The 24,545-nt window shown below is 41.0% G+C and overlaps 1 protein-coding gene across 1 annotated transcript in view; it reads left to right on the top strand.

Annotated features, from left to right (window-relative positions):
* The window catches only part of LOC122794677 (disintegrin and metalloproteinase domain-containing protein 33-like), a 2,280,125-nt gene that overhangs the window by 1,574,438 nt on the left and 681,142 nt on the right, over positions 1-24,545 (top strand). The window contains exon 14 of the mRNA XM_044063306.1: positions 6,178-6,373. Within this exon, the coding sequence (XP_043919241.1) occupies positions 6,178-6,373 (196 nt within the window). The remainder of the gene's footprint in view (positions 1-6,177; positions 6,374-24,545) is intronic.

The raw sequence follows: 24,545 nt of genomic DNA, 5'->3' as shown, positions 1-24,545 counted from the left end.
ACTGCATCTACTCACACAAGACCAAGGGAGTTTAATGTACCCCAGTCTGAAATAACTACAACTAACTACCTGGATGATTCAATTTTGATATCTTTTAGGCACCTTGTGTCTAAGGATGTGCGGCAGGTACAAAGGAGGCAATAAATTCTGCTGCTAGAAAATCTTATGTTAGTATCTGGAAGAGACTGACTAGCTGATGCCAATACAAGCATAACAACTCCCTGTCAGGGATTTTTACCACTGGTGTTTTTGTAATTCTGCGAGTTACTATCTTCTGGTGTATTTGTCAGCACTTTCAACATTTCTACCCATGGATCCTCATCTTTCTTCACAAACTTTGTTCAAGCTGTTCTTGAAAAGGAGTTTGCTTTTAAAACAGATGACACCTTTTTAGGGTCTTATTTTTGTGTTGGAAAAGTAAATCAGATCATCAAACTTTTTTTTGGCTCATGAGTTGGTAGACCATTTTTTTTATTACTACTGAAATTTGCAAGACCTGAGTTGCAAGCTTTCATAGTCAGTGAACACAATCTGGTTTTCCAAAGATATGGTTACTTTAAGAACAAATCCCTCATTCATGCCAATAGCAGTTTCAGAAATTATTTGGAATCAAGCCATCATTCTTCCTGTATTTTTTTCTGAACCTTAAAACCAGGGAGAAAGGATTCTCCATACTCTGCACATTCACGGGCCAGTCAGGTGTTACCTGGACAGAACAAAGTCCTTTAGGAAACCTGTACAGCTGTGTATTGCCTGTGACAGGACAATATTGGGCAACCCAGGTCAAAACTGACCATTTCTTTGACTGTCCATTGCTATTTCTTTTGTTTCCCCCATAATCAAGCCATACTCTACCACAGCCTTGGCTTGTTTGATGGCATATTGGAAAGGGGAGGACTGTAGAAGTAGTCTAGAGACAGCTATTTTGTCCACTGTACATATTTTACAGAGCACTACTAACAAGAATCATTTTCCAGATTCAGGTACGCTTTGCTAGGACTGTCCTACAGGGGACCCTAGATCCTAATCCTTCCTTCTTTCAGGTAGGATAAGCTATGGTAAATTTCTCATATAGCTAAGACTACTGCAGCAGTGATTTATGATGAAAATAGTTCAGTTGACTAAGTTGCACTTACCCTACCAGGAAATATTCAATTAAATCACTGCTGCAGTAGTCACACTCTTGTCCATCTCCCTGATTTCTATATTTTTTCTAGTGTACTAGTTATGTATTCTACCTGTTTTATATTTTTTAAGGACAGCAGCCACCCTCTTTTTTCTAGCCAAGAAAGTCCTGAAGTATTCTGGTGCCCAAGCTGTTGTTTTCTCCTGGAGCCCAAAACACAGCAGCCTGAGCACATGTTTAAGGTTAAATGAAAGCTTCTGGAAGACTGGCCAGCTGTTATATCCTTGGCAGGATGTAACCCCTATGCCCAAGACTACTGCAGCAATAATTTAATCGAACATCTACTGTAATGGTAAGTTTACTTGCACAACTGTACTTTCTCCATCGAGTCATCTTGCTTCATTAAGGACAGCTAATTCAGTCTTCTAAAACTGTAATGCATCAGTGCACACTACACTACAGATACAAAATTTTAACCCTGCCATAATTTTTTCATTCCACTCTTTTGTGCAAACATAAAAGTTATACCTACAAGGGCATTCAAAATGTAGTTATGAAGTATGTACAGGTAACCCTTATAGTAACTACTCTGTGTCTGTACATTTATTCTTGTTATGCTGCTGTTTACTTTCTGGGTGTCTTGTTTACCTGGACTGTTTCACCTGGCTTAGTGCCTGAAAGGGGTCCATTTGATTGACTCTATTACTCACTCAGTAAAGAAAATTAAATAAATAAAAATAATGAAGTATCCAAAAAGTCTACAGAGCTTGAAAGAATGCTGGTTAAATTCTTCAAGGAATACAAAAGATGCTTTTTTTTGTAAAGGTCAAAGTGCATAATTGCTCAGTAAATCAATGTTATTGCCTTGAAGTTGCATATTGCATGATGTTTCATAATGTTATAGTGCAGCTTCATGACATCCTTTGTAAAATGTTTATCAAAGATTCACCTGGGCACTTGCAACAGATCACTTCCTAAGATTCCTAGTGTAACCACCTGCCCGAATGCCATAAATATCAGAAAAGTACCTTACACCATTTTGAAATATGAATTTCACTACTCCCCCTATTGCAGCAGCATATAAGATCTGTGGATTGCAGACTTTTCCATTTGTCCTGCACATATTTCAGATGGTGGACTAATTCAAAATAATCCAGTAAATAAAGAGCCTTTTCCAGGGCCATCACAAGATCAAGTTGTGCAGTACCAGCATAAACTTGCAATTAAGTATACTTGACTGGTTATACTGGGAGCTTTTGAAAACTGGCAGACCTATGTTCGAATCCACTGCCATCATATAGTGTCACTCAAATACCAGTGCACTCATTGAGACACCAACTAAATTTGAACATTGTTTTAACAATGCAAGCCAAACCTCCACTTGTTTAAAATGGAATCCAGGTGCACACCATATACACCATGGCATACAGTTTTTTTTTTAATTATGTATTTCTTTTGTACAAGGAAATCTGCCACAGTACATTTTTTAAAGCCCTGACATATATATTTTTAAATCTTGGGTATGACCCTGGCTGTCTGTATTTGCTACACCTATAATTAACTGCATTTCTTATTGGCTATGGAAGCCACATTCTCACTATTTTTGTAATGACATCAGCATCACCCCTCATTTTTCCATTTTTGTACATGGAGAGGTGTGTCACATCACGTTTTTCCAGCCAAGAAAGTTGTGAAGCATTCTGGTGATCGGGCTGGTGTTTTCTCCACATGGGGGAGCCCAAGACACAGCAGCCTGAGCAAATGTTTAGGGTTAAGTGAAAGCTTTGGAAGACTGGCCAAAAGTTATATCACTGGCAGGAAATAACCCATATACCTAAGCCTACAGCCTATTTACAAAATCACTTCAGATATTTACAGCCTTTATAGATCTAGAAAAAAATCTGAGAATCCTGTCATGTGACCTGGCAAAACAGTCTACAGACTATTCACTCTAAAAAAAGAACCACAGATGTCTAATTACAAACTGTAAAACTTTTCTTTAATTGCTGTGAAATCAAATACAGTAGCATCTAGAAAGAACTTTATATCAACTTAAACCAAGCTTTGTTCCTTCTTCATGGAAAATATACATTTTATTTAGTTATCTTTTATAACAGCACTTTATGATGTATTGCAAAGTAGTCAGAACTTTAAGATACCCTGTTACAGTTTCATAGGTAAATACTAGGCAAATCAGTCTGCAGACTGTTACTTGGCTAGCCAAAAAAACAGAAAGTGGCCAAAAGTGAGAATCAAACCTTGCACCTATGAGGTAAACACTTTACATTATGCCACTCCCAATTAATTCAAACACCTTGCATTGAAACAGAACCTACAGCTTTCTGCACCAAAGGCAAGTGTGTTACCAGATGAGCCACCAAGACCACATACACTCTCCGACAGGATGTTAATCTAGAAGTACAGACAGAAAGAAATCTGCAGCTTCACAGCTGCATATTAACTCACAAAGAAGCACTGATGAAAAAAAAAAACAATTTGCTGACATCTTGTTTATGTTTGCCAAAATGCTACAGTTAACAAGAATAAAAATAAATAAAACTGAACTAATTAAATTGACTGTAGCAGCAAATACAAGACCTACTCTTTCCATTTCTCCTCCCTAAGTGCAGCTCTTAAAAAGGAACACTTAGCAAGCATGGTAAAAAAAAGTAATAATAGTAACTGCAGTACCAATACAGTGACAAGGACCTGCTATTTCCATTCACATCACTAACCATGGTTAGTGAGCACGGAAAAATAAATAAAACAAAACTAACATAAATAACTGCAGCAGCAGTTGCAAAGACCTGTGCATGCACGTGTGTATGGCTACATTTGTGTGTATAGAGGGATGTTTTGCACTATATGTGTTTGATATTACTGTTACTAAAATGTATGTATTTCTTTACTCATTTAATCTGATGTGGTGGAAACAGTCAAGAAAGTGTCTGTAATTGTTGGGCACATGTGTGTGTATTTGATGTGTGCATGTGCCTGGGCTAGTGCGTGCGTGTGTGTGTGTGGGGGGGGGGGGGGTCTATATCATATGAGTGAATCGCACAAATTGCGAACGCTCATAATATCAAACGTACTGGACCTCAAAGTGCTTTTTCTGAGATCGTTGTACAGTGAAGAATGGGATATTTGCCCTTTCCTCACTGTAGTGTGATCTTGGAGTTGGAATATATATTTAGCGGGGGGGGGGGCACAGCCCCCCACAATAGGAGGTTCGAAGTCTGGTACATTCGATATTATGAGCGTTCGCAATTTGTGTGATTCACTCATATGATATAGACCCGTGTGTGTGTGTCTGTGTGTGTGTGTGTGTGTTTATGCACATTTGAGTTTCTACATACGTGAGAAACTGTTTCTCTGCCTCTACATCTGTCTGTGTGTATGTATTTGTGACTCCATGTGTGTGTGTAGACATTATTAAATAATTGCATAACTTATATTCCAGGTGCTCCAGCAATGATTACAGATCATGCAGCAACTTTAAAACATTAAGCAAAGGAACTATTTTATGGCAAAAATGTAAAAAAAAAATATTTATACTAATAATAAAGATTTAAAACAATTTAACAGATAACCCATTTTCTATATAAAGTAATGCCCTCCAGAGCGGATGTTACAGAGTAAATAATGGACTCTCCAGGGAGGACCTCTCTTAAGCATCGGGCCTCACAGCACCCCTGGACTTGTAACACCTATCAGACATTATAATTTGCTTATGAGAAGAGTACAGCATGCAGTAAGTGAAGTTAGATTTCCGCCTGACCTATTATGAAGGCTCTGTAGAAGATAAAGTAATGCTTCCCAGTGTTCTTTTACTGCACATATTTCTTTTGACACAAAACTTTGTAGTTGCATGACCCTGTAGGTCTTTACACCACTTGATCCCATCTACAACGTATTTAGCTTAAGTATTACGAGTCCACAATACTGAGCATGATAAAGATTTTGTCAAATGGAACAACAGCAGAAAAGATAATGAGACATAGACTGTGGCTTTAACTCAGAACCATAAACACTGTCACACCACAGCACACTACTATAGCAATAACCCACGCCTGGGTGTGGGTAATGCTGGATTTACCCACGGTTGGCGTGGTTTGGTCCCGAGGGCGAAGCCCGAGGAACCAAACAAAGACAACTGTGGGTAAATCCAGCATTACACACCCAGAAGTGAGTTATTGCTATATCTAATGACATTATTTAAGAAAATAAATAATTACTTTTCTTAAATAATGGCATTGTATAATGCCTCTTTGCTGCCCTTCCGCAGCTGTCTGGTATTCCGCGGCAGTTCTGATGTACTGCGCATGCCTACGCAGTACATCAGAGCTGTGGGCAAAAGCAACGGAGAACGCAAGATCTCCGTTGCTTTTACTGTTCGCTATGTTAAATGGGTTTAACATAGCGAGACAGCTTTAAAATAAGCAACGGAGATCTCCGTTACTTATTTTAAAGCTGTCTCGCTATGTTAAACCCATTTAATTTAGCGAGACAGGTTTAAAAAAAAAAGCAACGGAGATCGCAAGATCTCCGTTGCTTTTTATTGTGTCGCTATGTTAAAGGAGTTTAACATAGCGAGACAGCTTTAAAAAAAGCAACGGAGATCTGCGTTGCTTTTTTTAAACCTGTATCGCTTTGTTAAACTATTTTAACATAGCGAGACAGTGTTTTATACTAACGGAAAAAGTCCGGGCGACCGGACCTTTTTCCATTAGTATATCGAGGGATTTACAACGGGCACGCTGGTTGGGCTGGCCAATCAGCGTGCACGTTTTAGAGGAGGAATTGTATAATATGTTTTTGTACTCGGTTTCAAATTTTTTGGACTAACCCATATGGTGCACTGATCTCTTTTACAATGACTTTCCTTATGTGAGTATCTGAAGCCTAATGGCTGCACCAGTGATATTTTTAATATCTCACTGTTGTAGTCTTAGTAAAACTGTACATAAGAAAAAAAAATCTTATGGCTTGTTGAATGCTGTGAAACTCCCATTCTTCATTCTGATATTTCCATTGCATTGCTTATTTTGCAGCTGAAGAATGCAGGATCAGTTTGTAGACCACCAGCTGGATCATGTGATTTACCAGAATACTGTACAGGGACATCACCATACTGTCCTGCCAATGTCTACATCCATGATGGTTCTACCTGTGCAAACGGTGCTGCCTACTGTTACAATGGAATGTGCCTTACACATCAGCAGCAGTGTGTTCAGCTCTGGGGACCAGGTAAATTCCTCTTGTTTTCTTCAATTCACCAACATACAGTGGTTCTTAAGATGGATATTCAATGATGGATGTAATAGCTTTAGTATGCCTAAATGTGTTTGGAGCTGTTAGTTGGATTTACGTGCTGCTGTGGTGTTTTGTTACCTTCTCACAAATAAAGCTGTAAAAAGAAAAGGAGCCGTGTTTCTTCCACTGGTACTATCTTGTTTTGATGGTTCTACCTGTGCAAACGGTGCTGCCTACTGTTACAATGGAATGTGCCTTACACATCAGCAGCAGTGTGTTCTGCTCTGGGGACCAGGTAAATTCCTCTTGTTTTCTTCAATTCACCAACATACAGTGGTTCTTAAGATGGATATTCAATGATGGATGTAAATAGCTTTAGTATGTTACCACATTTTCTTCCAAACTAGGTTATTTATTATGAGGAGCTCAAAGTCTAAAGGAGAATTCTAAGAACTGTTATGGTGTTGTTCATTTAAATAATTTATAAATGAGTGTGGTACAGAATACTCTCAACGTATAGATGGTGAGAGTTATGGAAGATATTTAATCCACTGGGTCTGCTCAAAGACTGTAGCTTGCCTTATGTACATATATCACACCACCCTACCCCTACTTTTCCATCTGTCTCAATCACTAAATAAGCAGTATTATAGGTTCATAGGCTGGTACTAGGCTATCGGCCCTAGGGCCTATACAAGCCTAGCCATAACAATTCCCTGGCTATTTCTTCCCACACTATTTACTTCCCTGGACCACTGTTAAGCAGGGCGACTGACGTGATCCCTGGGGTGAATTTCCTTTCTCCCATCCAGTCATCAATGTTCCTTTTGAAGAGGACAAAAGAGGTGCTCTACTTGACATGTATGGGCAGTCTATTCCAGAGTCTGGGGAGTCTCTGAGTCAGGAACCTATCCCTCCAGCATGTTTTGTTTATTGTGATGACAAGGTTTAGATCCCTGGAGCGTGTGGCTCTGAGGGACTGGGATTTCTTTAAGTGTAGCATGTCCAACAGCTCTGGGTTTGACATGGCCTTGTATGTTAAGCAGAGATCGCCTCGGAGTAGACGATATGCGACAGAGTATAGCTGGAGTTTTTTAAGGCGGTCAGCATAGGGCATCTGCTTTAGGCCTGTGATTCTTTTAGTGAGGTATTTCTGCGGCCTTTCCAGTTGTTCCAGATGTCTTCAGAGGTACATACCAAATGGGTATTTGATTAGGAAATTGTGATAAATAAGTGACCACCAAATAGAGATAACCTGGTTAATAAAACATACAAGGATACACACATAATTACACACATACATAAACAAAAAGCAATCACACAGATAACTACATACATAGGTGCATACTATTCTTTTCCAGAAGGCTATGATGGTAAAACTTGAGAGGCTGCCACGAATCAGATCCTCGAGGCAAGACAGTAAGTCTTTATCTCATTTGATCTCATCACTACTGCCTGCTTATAGGGAGTAGTTGAGATGTAATAATTTAAAATTAACGCAGTGACAGAGCTTTGAAGTTGCTTGCACTCAGTCCCCAGCTGTTTCATTAAAGATTACAATGAGCAATTTAGCCGTCTTGATTGCATAAGGTACCTTGAGACACATCACCAATTGCCTCAGCCTCACTTACATACTCTTATTGTAACCACATATTGTGACAAAATCCCAGGACTAAATGACATTTTAAACGCCTTTATTAAATTAATTTAAGACATAGATAAATGTGGATTGACTTTATATCCTCGAAATACTGAAATATCGAAATTCAGTATTTCGAAGCTATAAACTCGAATCTTTAAAACCACGAAAACACAGAACCGTGAAATTCAAAATCTCGCACACCGGAGATTTTGAATTTCATGGTTGTAACACACACACACACACAGGCTCTCTACTACTTAAACGCATGGGGGGACAAGCCCCCCTGCACCCCCATGTGGGTTGCTGTGCCCCCCACACCCCCGTACTTATATATTCTAACTCCGAGGTCGCACTACACACAAACACACACACAACACCACCACACAAGTTACATTCTGCTCGCACACAAACATCACAACAACAAAACACACTAACACACACCACAGCCCCTACACAGAACCCTTAACACACACACACACTTACCTGAATCCGGAAGCTCAGAAGGAAGAAATTCAAAACCTCCAGTATCCGGATTCCACTTTATGGGCTCAAAATACTGAATTTCGACATTTCAGTATTTCGAGCTTCTAAAGTGAATCCATAAATGTGCATTAACAAAAAATAAAGTAAATCGTACTAACCTTTTTCATTTACATGTATTATACATCACATATATTGTCTTTCTTTGTAAGTGTCATCAATCCAACATTACATAATTTGCTGAATTCCTGTCTTTCCTTAAACCTCACTCCTTCTCCTGAACATTATTCTGCATACAATGTTTCTAAAATTTCCATTTCTTTCCATGCAACTTTCTACTTCCCCTTCCTAAATATCCTTCCACCAGTTCCTTTATCTCTTTTATATTATCAAATACAATTGGTTTACACTTTGATTTCCATTTTCTAGCAATTGCTTTTTCGACAGCCAAAAGAATTAAACTTAATAAGGTCTTAAAATATCTAAGCAATTCAGATCCTATATCGCAGCTCAAAAGAATAGTTTCCTTACATTAGCTCACAGAGTATTTCTGACAAAAAGTATTTCTAATACAACAGATGCCTAAAGGAGATTTTTAAAATATACCAGCTGATTACACTCCCAAAACATGTTCCAGTTAACCTCTTTTTCCCCATTACATTTGTCAGCTACCTGATCTACAATTCTTTGAAGTCTGCTTGGGATATAAATATACCTATGCAAACATTTCCAAACAAAGATCCTAAACCTTCTGGACTGTGTTGCATACTTGAGAGACTTACAAATATCCTCCCATTGATCTCTTGTAAATTGCTTTTCTTGTCTCTCTTCCCAGTGTTTTCTAACCTCCTCTGATTGATTCTGGTAGTTATCATGCAATATTTTATATGCCGTACTAATTATATAGGAGTTATGTACTTACCATAACTTGGCATCTGTGTTGTCCATTTTCATTCTTTCTCACTGATGGGTCTTCAGATTTGACATCAGATCTGATATGGCCACATTTCCAAGACTTATGGATCTGAGTCTTGAGCTCCTCCCTTTTCCCATAATGCAACATACCTTCCCTAACTCCTAAATCTGATATTGTCCTTTTCATTCTTCCTCACTGATGGGTCAGAGTCCCCAGCTACGTAACTCTTGGGTGGCCCCAAGGAAGGATATGCCGTAGCACTGTCACACCAAAAGATGCCCTGCTTCAGGAGTCAGTGTCCAATTTGTAGTGTGAGACAAAGGTATAAGTATTTGACCAAGTGACTGCAGCACAAATGTTATCAATTGAGGCTCTAGTAGAAAAAGCAGATGAAGTAGCCATAGATCTGATAGAGCGAGCTTTTGGAGTTTGAGGCAATTCAATACCCTTTTGGGAGTAAATGAAAGAACTACAATCTGTAATCCATTTAGCCAAGGTCATTTTGGAAATTGCTTGACCTAAATGACTTGGTGTGAAGGAAACAAGCAATTGGTCCAACCTTCTGTACTTCTTTGTTCTGTGAAGGTAGAAATGCAGTTGTCTATGAACATCAATGAGGTGCAACATGTATTCACTTTTATTAGAAAAACTGGGAAAGGAAAATGGCAACTGAATTGATTGATTAATGTTTGATTCTGTGGCTACCTTAAGCATAAAGGAAAGGTTGATTCACAGAGATACCCAGTCTTTGTGGAAAATGATGTAAGGACGTTTGACTGATAAAGTTAGAAGTTTGGACACTCTCTTAGCTGAAGTAATGGCTACCAGAAATTTTGTTTTCCATGAAAGATATTTCATGTCCCAACATGAAAATTAGATATGGTGGCCAGTTGAAGTTTTATGGTAGAAAACCTGTCTCCTGCTTCGAAAAGAATACTAAGAAAGAGAAGGATGGCTGAGGTTGGAGCTGAAAAAGGGTCAATAGTCTCCTCTGAGACCCATTTGGAAAACCTCTTCCACTTGCTGTTGTAGACCTTTTTGGTGGAGGTCTTTTGGGAAGCCAAAATTATGTCATGGACTAGTGAGACAAGCCTGGACCTTTTTATTATCATGGGAAGTGGAGAAACTATTCAGTCAGTTTGAGGGTGTGGAGATTAGGGTGGTGTTGTTCTAACGGGTGAAATAGGAGGTCCTGATTGGGTTCCAGCATCCATGCAGGATATCTGAGGTGATACCACAGAAAGGGGAATCATACTTGACGAGGCTAGAAGGAGGCAATGAGGATTACTGAGCTCTTCAACCTGCTGGCTTTCTGTAGGAACTTTGAGATCAATGAGAGAGGGGGATAAGCAGAAAGGAGCCCTAGGGGCCAATCACAGACCTAAGCATCCCTCGGTGACTCCCCCTGCGGAGGGATCTAAGCAAAGTACTTGCTGCACTTCTTGTTGAGGGGAGAGGCAAAGAGGTCACGAGAAGGCTGGCTCCAGTGGCTGAAAATCTTATTCGCTATTGACTGATTTAAGATCCACTTGTGAGGAATCAGAATGGACCTGCTGAGTCTGTCTGCTAACGTGTTAAGTTTTCCCTGGAATGTGCAATGCAACTGGAAAGCACCTTGAAAAGATTGTCCATTACCAGACAGTAATGGCCTCTCTGCATAATGGATAGGATCTGGTTCCTCCTTGCTTTTGACACACCAGACTATTGACATGTTGTCTGTGTGTATAGCAATATTTGCCAGAGGGCAAATGTCCAGAAAGGTTTGTAACATTAGGAGGACTGATCTCATCTCAAGGACACTGATATGCAGTTTGGTCTGGAAGGAGGACTATGTGCCTTGGACCATCTTTCCCTTGTAATTCCCCCCCTCCCCAACTGGGAAGAGTCTGTGGTCACTGTGGCTACTGGTGGGAGAGAACAACCTGCCCAGAGACAGGTCATTTGAATGTATCCAACACTGGAGATGACGTCTGCAAATTGAAGTCAATTTGATTGGAATGGATAGAGACTGCTAAAGGAGGGACCATTGAACCAACAAGGCCCATTGTAGAACTCGCTTGAAAAATCTTGCTGAGGGAACTAGAATGATAGCAGCTGACAGTGAGCCCAGCAGTCAGAGCACTAATCTTGCCAGGGAAGCACAGAGATCTAGTAAATCCTGAACTTGTTGTCTCAGAGATTCTATGTGATGTACCGGTGGTGAACCTACTTGAGTTGCCATGTTTAGTCGTGTTCCTATAAATTCTAGGTCTTGTACAGGTGTCAGGTTTGATTTCACAAGATTTATCGTGATACCAAGAGATTTGAACTGAGTAATCCCTGGGCTGGATCATTTGATGGCTTGTTGTGGCAGTAAGGAGCCAATCGTCGAGATAGGGAAACACCTGGAATCCATTTAGCCTCATGTGAGCTGCTACGACTGATATACATTTGGTAAACACCCTAGAGGCTGTGGTGAGTTCAAAGGTCAGTGCTCCGAACTGGTAGTGATTAGTTTCTAGACAAGGCAGCAAATGTTTTCTGGACTGACTGTCTATTTTGAAATGATAGTAAGCATCCTGGAGATCTACAGAGTACATCCAATCATCCTTATGTATTAGTGGCAGCATGGCCTGGACCATTACCATCTGGAACGTTGACTTCTTCACATACTGATTTAAGTTACTGAGATACAAAATTGATCTTTAGCAACTTCAACCACACCCTATAAAAACATTTTCTATGTCATCAGACCCGCCCCTCCTCTTTCCCTAACAGGTGAACTCCATTCACTCTCTCTAGGGCCTTTCCTTTCTATCCCTAAAACAGGAATTTCATCTACTAACCACTAGCATATTGGACTAACAGACTTTCCATATTTCTTCACCCTTAACTTTCCCATCCTTCTGCAACTACTTGTATCTAATGTTCTGATCCTCATTCTTTACCATACTCCTACCTGACGTATATATAATTATAAAGAGTTTGCAATCTACCACTTTAATTTAGTGCATGTTATTATTATTGTATCTACCTCTCTGTACTTATTTTGTATTTATTATTGTATCTACTTCTCTGTACTTATTTAGTATTCAATTATTAATGTGTGCTTTAATACCTGTTTTTTATCTAGTTCATGTAAATTGTCTTAACTTTCATGTATCAGTTGGAGCTCTTCTCCCTGTGCCTCCGCTGAAAATGGGTTCCTGGCGCAGTCAGACTTTCCCGGTAAACAAATGTTAAATAAATAAATAATCTTAGGTTCCCTGTTTTCTTTGGCACCAAGAAGACGTGAGAATAAGTCCTAAATCCTATTTGATTGGTGGGACCGTTTGGATGACTCTTTTTTGCAAAAGTTTTTGAACTTCCTGAATTGTGTACTCCCTCTGACTGGGTGGTACATTGGGGAGTTTCCTCCTGGGACTTGGAGGTGAAGGGGAAAAGGGAATGTAATAACTTCTGGCTATTATGTTTAGCACCCAAGCATTGTTTGTTACATTTGTCCAGCCATCTAGGTGCAGGGATACATGACCCCCAACTGCCTCCTGAGAAGGACAGTTGGCCAACGCTTCAGGACCACTGATAGGGCTTATCAGGAAAAGATTCCCTGAAGCCCTGATTTTGTGGACCTGACCCCCGCAGCCTCTGGGGCAGCGCCTACCATTATAACCTTCCACTCTGCCTCAGAATTAAGTATCTCCGTGCAGGTCTTGGAATGGTCCCTACGACTTCCTGAACTAAGTTTTATTACCTCCTGCCTGGTTCCTAGAAAAGAGTCCTCCAAGGGGTACAAAACTTGATCCCTATGGCAGACAAGGCCTTTCCTTCTTGCTCACTATGGGTAAACGTATCTTTTAACAATGGTCCAAATAAGGAGGAACCATTAAAGGGGGCATTAATGAAGGAAGCTTTGAAGGGATCCGCAAAGTCACAAAGCCTCATCCAGGCACGTCTCCTGAAGGCTATGCCTGAACTGGATGCTCATGAGATGTCTTCCATAGTATGTGGAATCAATCTCACTGAGGAAGTGGCAATGGAAGATAGAGTCACCAGTTGGGGGAAACCTTCTTCAAGTCCTCCTCTGACATGGTCTGTGCAAGAGAGTTTGTTAGCACTTTCACAAGGTCTCTCTATAAACGGGTAAAATGTGCAAAAGAGTTTAACAAACTTAGCATGAATGTAGCTGATTTGTAAATGCACTTTCCATACCTGTTCAATGCTCTGGACTCCTTGATCGGTGGATGGACAGTGAAGCTTTGCTTGGCTAGCTCCTTTTTTAGGGCTGCTGACACAACGATGGCATCAACTGGAATGCCCTTACACCAGTGTAAATGGTCAGATGGTGGACCAAGGAACCTATCGGGATGTTTAGGTATAGGCTCGACCATGTCCCGGTTCTGTCCAAGCCCGGCGGGAAACTAAATCAATAAGTTCATTCACCGAGGGGGGGGGGGGTCACCCAAGACATAGATGGGCCTGCCCCAAAAGCCTCCAGAACACTGATTCTTCAGAAGAAGGGGGTTGAGCAGACAATGTCAGGTGGTGATCGAAAAGACACTTCGCCCTCATCAAAATCGGTGTCCTCAGTGAGGGACTCCATAGGGGAGTCTATGTGCCTCCTCTTGCACATTTTCTTTCGAGAGACTTCTTCCATTGGGTATTCAAGGGAAGTATCAGAAGAAAGTGGAATTTCCTGAGTGAAAATGGTTTGGAGGCTATTCGGGATAAGCTAATCTACAGTAAGAGTGATAAGCTCAGTGCTCGGACCTGATGAAGGATGAGGGGATCCAAGATTTGAGAAGACTGTTCTCTGATTCTAGATAAAGACCTTTCTGCAACCTGAAAAGCCAATGGACCTGGAGAGACTCCTTCCCTCTTCCTCAGAGCCAAAACAGCCAGGGGGAGGGGGAGAACAGAGCCAACATCGGATTGGAGAACTCCAGAGAGAAACGTACCCGAGCTGTCAAGGGCCATAGCACCAAGAGGAAGGGAAAGTAATAACAATATTGGAGCTGAACCCCACCCCCAGGACTCAACTGTAATGTCCTGGATCAGAGACCTGCTCTGATCTGACAAAAAAGGACCAGGGCTAGTCAGGAACATGGTCAGAGTTGAGGAAGGGAATATCCTCGATCTGACACCTACTCTCTTGGGTATCCAGGATCCTTGGATTCTGAAACCACGGGTCAGATCCGAGAAGATGTCTGTATGGCATGTGATGGAGTACTCATGGATCCGAGATGGGATGGAGTTAGCAAGGCCCCCATATGGATCCTAGCCCTGAGAAACTTCCACATTGTCCTGTCCATATCGGCTTCTGTCAAGCTGCTAGAAGACCTAGAAGAAACTAACAAAGTGGGTTTGGAGGATTTGGAAGGAGTTTGTAAAATCTTGAAAGGAGCAGCCAAAGACACTGGCTTTAAGAGAAGCTCTGGTGTATGGCTCCTGGCAGTCTGATTTGATTTCTTAGGGTCCATAGTGGAAGTACTTGGCAGAGGAAAATTCAAAATAACAATGGCCCCAGTTGGATCCAAAGAGGTTGTACGATCTGAGGGTGTCCTAGCTTTGCTCGCATCCAGAGTAATCAGATCTGCGATTTTTTTTTTTTGTCTCTTTTCACTTGGCTCTGAAGAGGCCCTCAGGGAAGCAGAGAGGGTTCATCTTTTCAATCCCTTGGAGCTAATATGCTTAAAGGGAGTTTGAGCCCCAGATGAAGGAGACAATGCTGGTAATACGCCTTTCAGTATGAGCTTATTACATCTATCTGACAAAGCTCTCGGATTAAAGGATGCACACACGTCACACTCTTTATTCAAGTGTCCTGGTCCCAAACAGTATATGCACTTCTTGTAGGTATCTGAAGTAAGGATTTTATGCCCACAAAAGTGCATCTCTTGAAACCTGTAGGTTTACTGGACATTCTGACCAACCCCAAAAAAACTGTGTACTAAGAAAAAGTACACTAAGGGCTGTACAAGCCAATAACAGACTACACACACACACAAACACACACACACACACTAAACAGCAATGGCTGTAGTTTTAAAGTCTACCTAAATTAATACTAAGAGCAAATATAAACAGCTATAGCAAGGGTTATTTTTTACACTAAACTGCAAGTACTATCAGCACAAGAGGAAAAGTAGGAGGAAGAAAAGGACCAGAATCCCTAATGCCTGTGAAAAGCTGAAAAAGAGAGGGAGGATAAGAAAGAAGTACTACAACAAAAATACAACTATAATTTTTTCTGGATAACTTGTCTTAATTGAAGACTATCGCAAATTCCAACTTGAGACTCAAAATCCGCATCTTGATGCAAAGGCAGCAAATGAGATCTGAGCAGTAAGGGAAGGTATGCTGCATTATGGGAAGAGGGTGGAGCTCGAGTCTCAGATCCATAAGTCTTGGAAATGCAGCTGAATCGGATCCGATGTTGGCTCCAAAGACCCATCAGTAAAGAAGAACGAAAAGTACAACATCAGATCCCTTTTTTAACAGAAGCTTCTGTTCTAGATTCAACTAAAAACTCTTACCAGAGCTGGTCTTTCATTCAGGACTCTCTAATCCCTTTCTCTTTACTTATACTCGATATCAATCCTTGGTAGAGTAGGCAGTCTCTAACCTGCAGTCCAAATGTCTTCTTCACCTCATCCCACTTTATTACCTTTCCATTTCTAGTTATTTGCTCATACTCTCTTGGTTCCTTTGCCAGTTTTCTCAAGTAAATTCCAGCCCCCTCTTGCCTATTTTTTGTATCCCTACTTGCAGTTATCCATATTGGCAACATTTCCTTTCTCCATTCTCATGTTGCCTTCCTTCTTAGAAAACCTTCTGCTACTTTATAAATATAATATTCTGCTTGGCTCTCATTATTGTCTTTAAGGATATGGATCCAAAATCCCTCTCTCTCCTTATTTCTTGAACTTCCCCCGAATCATCATCATCCCTTTCCATTTTAAATTATATGTCTCTGCTTTTGCTAAATATATATGAGCCTTAACTGTGTAGCTCTAAAATATCCCTTCAAATCATGTATTTCTAAACAGCCTTGCTATATTGGGGGGTCAGCCTATGCCACTTAACTCTTGTCCTCTTCCACTCCCACATAAATTCCTTCAACTTATTAATTATTGTCCACAACATCTCCTCCAGTTGATAAAAATATGTCTGACCTATATATTAAACTAAAGGGACTAAAACATCTTCATTGCTTGTATCTTGCTATCTATATCCCTAAACAACAGCTTCCAATTCGCAGTTTCTTTATAATCTTTTCTACAGTTTCTCCCTACATACCTTTAGCTGCCACAACAAAAGCCTTTTTTAATCCATACTCCTAAATACTTCATCTTATTGTCTCCCCATAAATATAGGTATTTCAGAACTAATTCACGTTTAGGTACATAATTTATGGCTATAGCCTTTGATTTTTTTCTTCATTAACTGTATATCTCAAAAAGACTTAAAATTGTCTCATAATGTTCTACAACACTGGATTTATCAGATACAAAATAGTATCACATTCAAATAAAGCCAACTTTTCATGATTAACATACAAATTATATTCATGCATTTCTGAGTCTTTAATTTTCTTTGCCAGTGGCTATAAATGTAAACCACATAAAGGGAAAAGAGGACGCCCCTGCCTGGTTTGTCTGTTCAAACACAACTTATCAGGGGGGAATCGTCCCACTTTAGTTCTTGCCTCTGATCCTTCATATAACATCCTAAGTAACCTTATTATTATATCAGGGAATGCAAATGGTTCCATTGCCTACTCATAAAATTCCAACTTATGCTGTCAAATGTCTTTTCCACATCAAGACCCACTAACAACAGTGGTATTTTCTTACGTTCTGCTTACTTCTGGATCATCACTATTCTGTTAATGTTGTCAAATATTTACCTCCCCTCCAGAAACCACACTGATCCATACCTATCAATTTTATTCATAGGTTTATAGGATGATACTAAGTCTATTGGCCTGGAGGCCCTTATAAGCCTACCCAAGAATTTCATTCATTTTCCCTCAAAGTCAGCACCTGTTTCCCCTGTCCAGCAGGGACACAGGTGGGATCCCCAGTGGTATATTTTCTGTTTCCCATCCAGTCGTCCAGGTTCCTCTTAAAGACAGCTAGAGAGGTGCTCTGCTTGACATGTAGAGGGAGTCTATTCCACACATGGGGGAGTCTTTGGGACACAAATCTATCTGGCCAACAAGTTCTAGTAATGTCACAGACCAGATTAAGGCCTTGCATGCTGGTTGTGCGAGTGGAGTTTGTCTTATGGATATGCAGCAACTCCATAAAGGCTGGGTCTGAAATGGCCTTGTATGCCAGGCACAGGTCACCTCTGAGCAGTCTCTATGAGACTGAGTAGAGGGACAGGGCTTTTAGCCTGTCTGTATAGGATAGGTGTTTGAGACCCCTTTGTGGTCTCTCCAACTACTGCATGTGCTTGGCAAGGTACCCGATAATGGATCCAGGCCAATAGACTTAGATCGAAGGGGGCACTGTACCCGATAATGGATCTGATAAGGGAGGAGTTCAGGGATGTTATGACTTCCTTGTTCCTGGATGAAATACCCTTATTTATGATGTGGGCCATGTAGAAAGCCTTCCATACAACGGAGGCAATGTGGTGGTCAAAAGTCCGGTTGCTATCAACCTGGGTGCCCAAGTCCCTCATGACAGACTGCATGCTTAGTACATTGTTATTAATGTGATAATTAGTGGAGATGACATTTTCCACAAAGGGGATAATGATGCATTTCTTGGCATTCACTTTGAAGCCATTCTTCTGACACCAGTAATTAGTTTGGGTAAGGCCGTCTTTGAGGATGTTCACATCACTGGGGGAATTAAAGACAGTGCCCAGCTTGCAGTCATCTGCAAATTTGGTCAGCCACAGACCACTAGTTTTCACTTGCACCTCAAAAAAGTATATCCCAAACAGTAAGGGCACCAAGACCGATCCTTAGGGTACACTGCTAGTTACAGGTCTACTGCTAGAGGTGGCTTCCCCTACTTTGACTGAGTTGGTTCTATCAGTGAGTCAGTTAGCTACCCATCTAGTAACATAACAGTTGATGCCTAGCCGGGAGAGTTTATCTACTATGCCTGAGTGGGGAATAGTGTCAAAGGCTTTGGCTAGGTCAAGATAGGTGGTCTTCCCTTCGTCCATGGCTTTGGTGACTGTTTCAAAGACGTTGACCAAGTTTAACAGGCATGATCTCCCTTTGACAAAACCAAACAGTGTGGGATCAAGCATTTGGAGATTGCCAATGTCCTTGTTTATAGGGTCCATGATAAAGTGTTCTATGGCCTTGCAGATCAGGCTAGTTAGGCTGATGGGCCTATAATTGTCTGGGTTAGTGGACGCTCCATCTTTGTGTAGAGTGATGACAGTGGCTGTCCCCCATTCAGCTGGGATGAAGCCGGTGCTCAGGCTGTGCGCAGTCCCCACCCCCCCAGAACCTACAAACAAAAATGCAAAGATCTTTCCAGGACATAGAAAACTACTTCACTAGCCATCAGCTCATACTTAACTCCAACAAAACCAAGTTAATTTTCTTCAATTACAATAAACCCAAAACATGTCTGACTCTACTTTCTATCCTTTCCACAAACGGAACAAAAATAGATCCCACCAGCCAAGCCAAATTTCTAGGTGTCACAATCGATGATAGCCTAAGGTTTGAGACCCACATCTCCCTCACCATCAAAAAAGGTCCACTCCAAACTAGGTACCCTTTATAGAATTAAACCTTACAGACAATGCCAGACTAGCCACTGCTCGCACACATCTACTCTCCACCCTGTTCTACGGCTCCATAATATTTACAATCTGACCTAAATAATCTAGAATCATGCTACAGCAAAATTGCCAAGTTTGCTACAGGCCACCCTTACAGAACCCACCACTGCTCTGTACTCTCCCAACTTAAATGGTTAATACTACCAAACCTTCTAACATTTAACCAACTCTCTATAGCTCACCATATAATTCACAAACCTAATGACTGACCAGCACTCACTAACCTAGTCCAACCCAACAGCAATCCTAGAGCACTAAGATCCTTAAATAAACTATTGTTAAAGATTACCCAGGCCCACAACTCACAGGGCATCACCCTCTTCTCCTATAAAATTGCCAAACTGTGGAACACTCTTCCTCAACCTATGGCTAAAAACCCCAGCATTCATGAGTTTAAACACCTCCTTAAGGATCATCTGGCAAAACACTGGCTCTGCCCCTGCCATACTCCTGGCTAAGCCATCTACTACTCCCTTACATTACCCTAAAATAGCTCCATCTCACAGCTAAAGTTATTAACTGCTGAAGTATATCTTGTTTCTACACTCAGTTTCAGTTAGCAATGTAAACAAATATACTGCTTTGTCTTATAACTGTTATGTAGACTGCGTTTCGCTATCTTGCAATTACTGTATCACACTGTTCTCACTATTAACTCATGCTGCCAATTTTATCACAAGCTGTCCCAATTTTGTTAAATTTGTTAATTAATGTTATATAACTAATCTCTTTACTGATTATGCTTTGTACATTGTTAATTTAATTAATACGTGCTCAATTTGATTGTTTAACACTGTTTATTTGTATGTATGGAGCTTTTCACCCCTGGCCTCTACCGAAAATGGGCCTCATGCCCAGTCAGACATTACCCGGTACACAAACAAACAAAATAAATAAATGCATTTTCTATAAAGCACTCTGCATTTTCACCTCTTTATTGTTTTGTGAGATTCCCCTTATTCTCCAATATTTTAACCTTTACCAACCCCTCTAATTCCTATTACTTCTTAACCGTAGCTCTTTCTCTTTTATTTCTAACCTGTTTTTAGTCTCCATTTTCATTGTGCACAACTAGCCATAACCTCTGAAGATACATCCTTCTACCCTAATAATCCTCAAATAGTTTCCACTACAGATTCCTTAAATGCTTCTCTTTCAACAGGTAGATGGGAAAGGTCCAGTGACACATTTTTACTTTATTACCATGCATTTCTGCCTTATTTTTTTATCACTGCATGATCTGAAATAGTTACTGGATATGGGCTGAAGCTTTCAATTAAATGCACATGTTCCTGTGAAATATAATTTCTATCTAGTCTATCCCAGTTAGTATACCTTGGGGATACAGTATACTATGTAAATTCAGTCACTGTCCTTACAATGAATTAACATCTTCCATACCAAATATGTTTATAAATTTATTCAGAAAGCTAACCTCTTTATCTTTTTCCTTTTTTAACAGGTAGATGGGAAAGGTCCAGTGACACATTTTTACTTTATTACCATTCATTTCTGTCTTTTTTTTATTACTGCATGATCTGAAATAGTTACTGGATATGGGCTGAAGCTTTCAATTAAATACACATGTTCCTGTGAAATATAATTTCTATCTAGTCTATCCCAGTTAGTATACCTTGGGGATACAGTATACTATGTAAATTATGTCACTGCCCTTACTATGAGTTAACATCTTCCATACCAAATATGTTTATAAATTTATTCAGAACGCTAACCTCTTTATCTTTTTCCTTTTAATTCCAATCATATATCCTCACTACTGCATATCAAGATCCAGTCCCATCCTATAAGTAATATTCCCTGCTGAAAGCTGATTACTTTTCCCAAAACTTTCCTAACCTCCATACCAGCAGTTTTAGTTGGAAAATATATATACATGTCACAGTAATCCTCCTCCCTTGTTAGTAGCCCCTTACTACCACAAATCTACCATTATCTTTTTACTTCTTCTATCACAATTGGAGCTCCTCTGACAATTAGTATAAGTACACCCCTTTTCCTCTGTCCCTGGTATTCTGCTGAATATCCATCCTGAAATTCTTTCTTTGTCGAATTTACATACTCATTTCTTTCCAAGTCTTTCCTGAGCATTGCTGTTTGTATCCTGCATTTCTTAATATAATTTAATAATTTTTCCTTTCTGTCTGTACCTGTAAGACCTTTTATATTCCAAAATAATATGGATAGGATAGCCGCCATGACAAAAAGCAACTGTTACCACCTATTATATAAGACAGTTTTTTGAATGTGTATTTCAAACTTTTGTGCTACATGCACACATTGTTTGGCAGATTGATCCTTCACTTAACTGTTTCTTTTCATCTCTATTTCAACCTATGTCACATTTCAAGGCTTTTTGTTTTAATGAAAACTCTCAAACAAAAAACTAAATGCATTTTCAGAACACCCCATGCCCTATTAACTTAGAACAAACAACCAAAAAAAGAAGTTATGTCTTACCATAACGTTCCGTCTGAGTTGATCTTCTTCCATTCATCACTGATGGGTACGGTTCCGAACCCTTGGAACGGAGTCGGCCAAATGCCAAGCTAGCGTACACCAAACTCTTGAGCCACGCTACTAACCACAATGCCCTTCATCCCATACCTCAGATCGAGTTTGCAGAACCATAGTAGCAACATACATATAAGAAAAAGAGGCAGAGGCCATCTCTGCGCAAACACCCTAACACACCAAAATGACCCAAAGATCTGCCAGGAGCCTTGGCGGGGGAAGGTGGGAGGGTGTGATGAATGGAAGAAGATCAACAACTCAGATGGAACATTATGGTAAGACATAACTTCTTTATCTGAAGTTGTTAATCTTCTTCCATTCCTCACTGATGGGACAGAGTCCCTAGCTACTACAGAATCTGGGTGGCCCTCATGGAAGAACATTCCGGAGAACCATAGAGCCAAAGGCAGCTCTACCCCTGGAGATCAGATCCAGTTTGTAATGCTTGATAAAGATATGGGGCTTAGCCCAGGTAGCAGCTGCACAAATATCATCCATGGAAGACCTAGCATGAAAGGCGACAGAAGCGGTCACAGCTCTAGTGGAATAAGGTTTAATGCGGCCAGGAGCTGATTCTTCCTCCAGAGAATAAACAAAGGAGATGCAATCCGTAAGCCATTTAGACAAGGTAACCTTAGACTGCCGATCCCTTTCTAGAGCCCGCAAAGGCAACAAAAAGTTGATCTGACTTTCGAAAAAACTTTGTCCTGTCCAAATAAATCCGCAACTGTCTGTGGACATCCAAGGAATGAAGACAGTATTCCCCTTTGTTAGTATAATTAGGGAAAAACACGGGCAACTCAATGGACTGATTAACAGAGAATTCCGAAACCACCTTGGGTAAGAAAGTGGGATTGGTGTGAAGTGATACTCTGTCCTTATGGAAAATCAAATAAGGACTTTTAATGCATAATGCTTGCAGATCTGATATATGTCTGGCTGAAGTAACCACCACCAGAAACAAGGTCTTCCAGGACAGAAACTTCACATCACAGGTTTCAGCCGGCTCAAAGGGAGGTAGAGTCAAAGTTTAAAGCACCCTAGACAGATTCCATGATTCCACAGGTTGCCTAATGGGAGGTCTAGAATGACAAAATCCCGTTCAAGACAGTCTTACACAGACGGGAAGATATAATAGGAATTCCATCTGAACCATTATGGAAATTGGAGCTAGATGCACCTGAATTGTGGATGCAGATGCCCTGTTAAGGAAAAGCTAGGTCAGGTATTGAAGAACCGTAGCTACTGGAACAGAAACAGGATCCAGAGACAGCTCTTGTGCCCACCTTTCCACTTATCTTTATAAAGTTTTCTGGTAGAAGGTTTGTGGGAGGCCAAAATAATATTCCGTACCGTAGAAAAAAGTGACTCAAGCCTGGCTACTAACGAAAGTGGAGCAACCAAGCTGTCAGTTTGAAAGTGGCCAGATTTGGAGACGACAACCCTTGGGGGTGAGAGATGAGATCCTGACGGAAGTCCAGAATCCAAGGGGGTCGGAGCAGGTGTGGCTGAAGGAAGGGGATCCAAACCTGACAAGGCCAGAATGGGGCAATGAGACTCATTCTGCTTCTCAACCGAGTATTTTTCCTTAAGACCAAGGGTATCAAGGGGATGGGAGGATAAGCGTACAGGAGACCAGTGGGCCAATCGAGAGTTAGAGCATCTCTCAGGGACTCCCACTGCGGAGGAAAGAGGACAAAGTAGCTGCTGCACTTCGCATTGGAGGGGGAGGCAAACAGATCGCAGCAAGGCCGGCTCCAGCGGCTGAAAATTTCCGCCGCCACTTCCGGGTTGAGAGACAATTTGTGAGGAAGCAGGATGCATCTGCTCAGCCTGTCCGCAATCACGTTGGAACTCCCAGGGATGTGTGTAGCAATCAGGAAACGGATGGTAGCTATCGCCCACTGCCAAATTCTCATGGCTTCACGGCAAAGGGGGTAAGATCTGGTCCCTCCCTCCTTGTTGATGTACCAGATCGCAGACATGTTGTTGGACTGGATAGCAATTGGTCCGAGAGGAAGAAGAGGGTGGAGAGCTTGTAACACTAGTAACACAGCTCTGAGCTCTAGAACGTTGATGTGTAAGTCGACGTCTAGAGGAGACCATGTGCCTTGAACAGATCTTCCCTGAAAATGCCCCCCCCACCCTATCAGAAAAGCGTCCGTAGTCACCAACACCAAAGACTTTCGTCCATTCTCATCCACCAGAGGAGATCCTGCTTGCAAAGATCGGTGATGAGGATTAGTGCATTCAAGGGATGATGATTGTGTATCCATTGAGTTTGAAGAAGCCACTGTAACAGGCGCATATGAAGAATGGCCAATGGAACAATACGAATGTCTGCAGCCATGGAAACAGAGCCTGCAAAACTTCCCTTGCAGACACTTTCATGCGGTCGAGTATCACTTGCACTTATTTTCTCAGTCTTAAGAGCCTGTGATGAAGAAGATATATTAGACCAAGCTGAGTGTTGGACATAGCCCCTATGAATTCCAATAGTTATGAGGGCTGAAGGTTTGATTTTTCCCAATTGATAGTAATACCCAGAGACTCCGCCAAAGACAAAGTGTGGCGCAGGGCCCTGGTCAGTAGACGCTTGGTGGGGGTGGAGTGGAGCCAATCGTCCAGATAAGGAAACACCTGGAATCTGTGCAGTCTCAAGTGAGCTGTCACCACTGCTAGACATTTCGTGAACACTCTGGGGGCCATCGAGAGACCAAAAGGCAGGGCTTTGAATTGAAAATAATTGGCTCTCAGCCGGAAGCGCAAAAGCCTCCTGGAGCATTTGTCCATTTTGATGT

Source organism: Protopterus annectens, chromosome 2.part1, assembly GCF_019279795.1.
Source record: "Protopterus annectens isolate FY-2018-M chromosome 2.part1, PAN1.0, whole genome shotgun sequence".
Taxonomy (NCBI): Eukaryota; Metazoa; Chordata; order Ceratodontiformes; family Protopteridae; genus Protopterus; species Protopterus annectens.
This window is presented reverse-complemented; position numbering and strand designations above follow the sequence as displayed.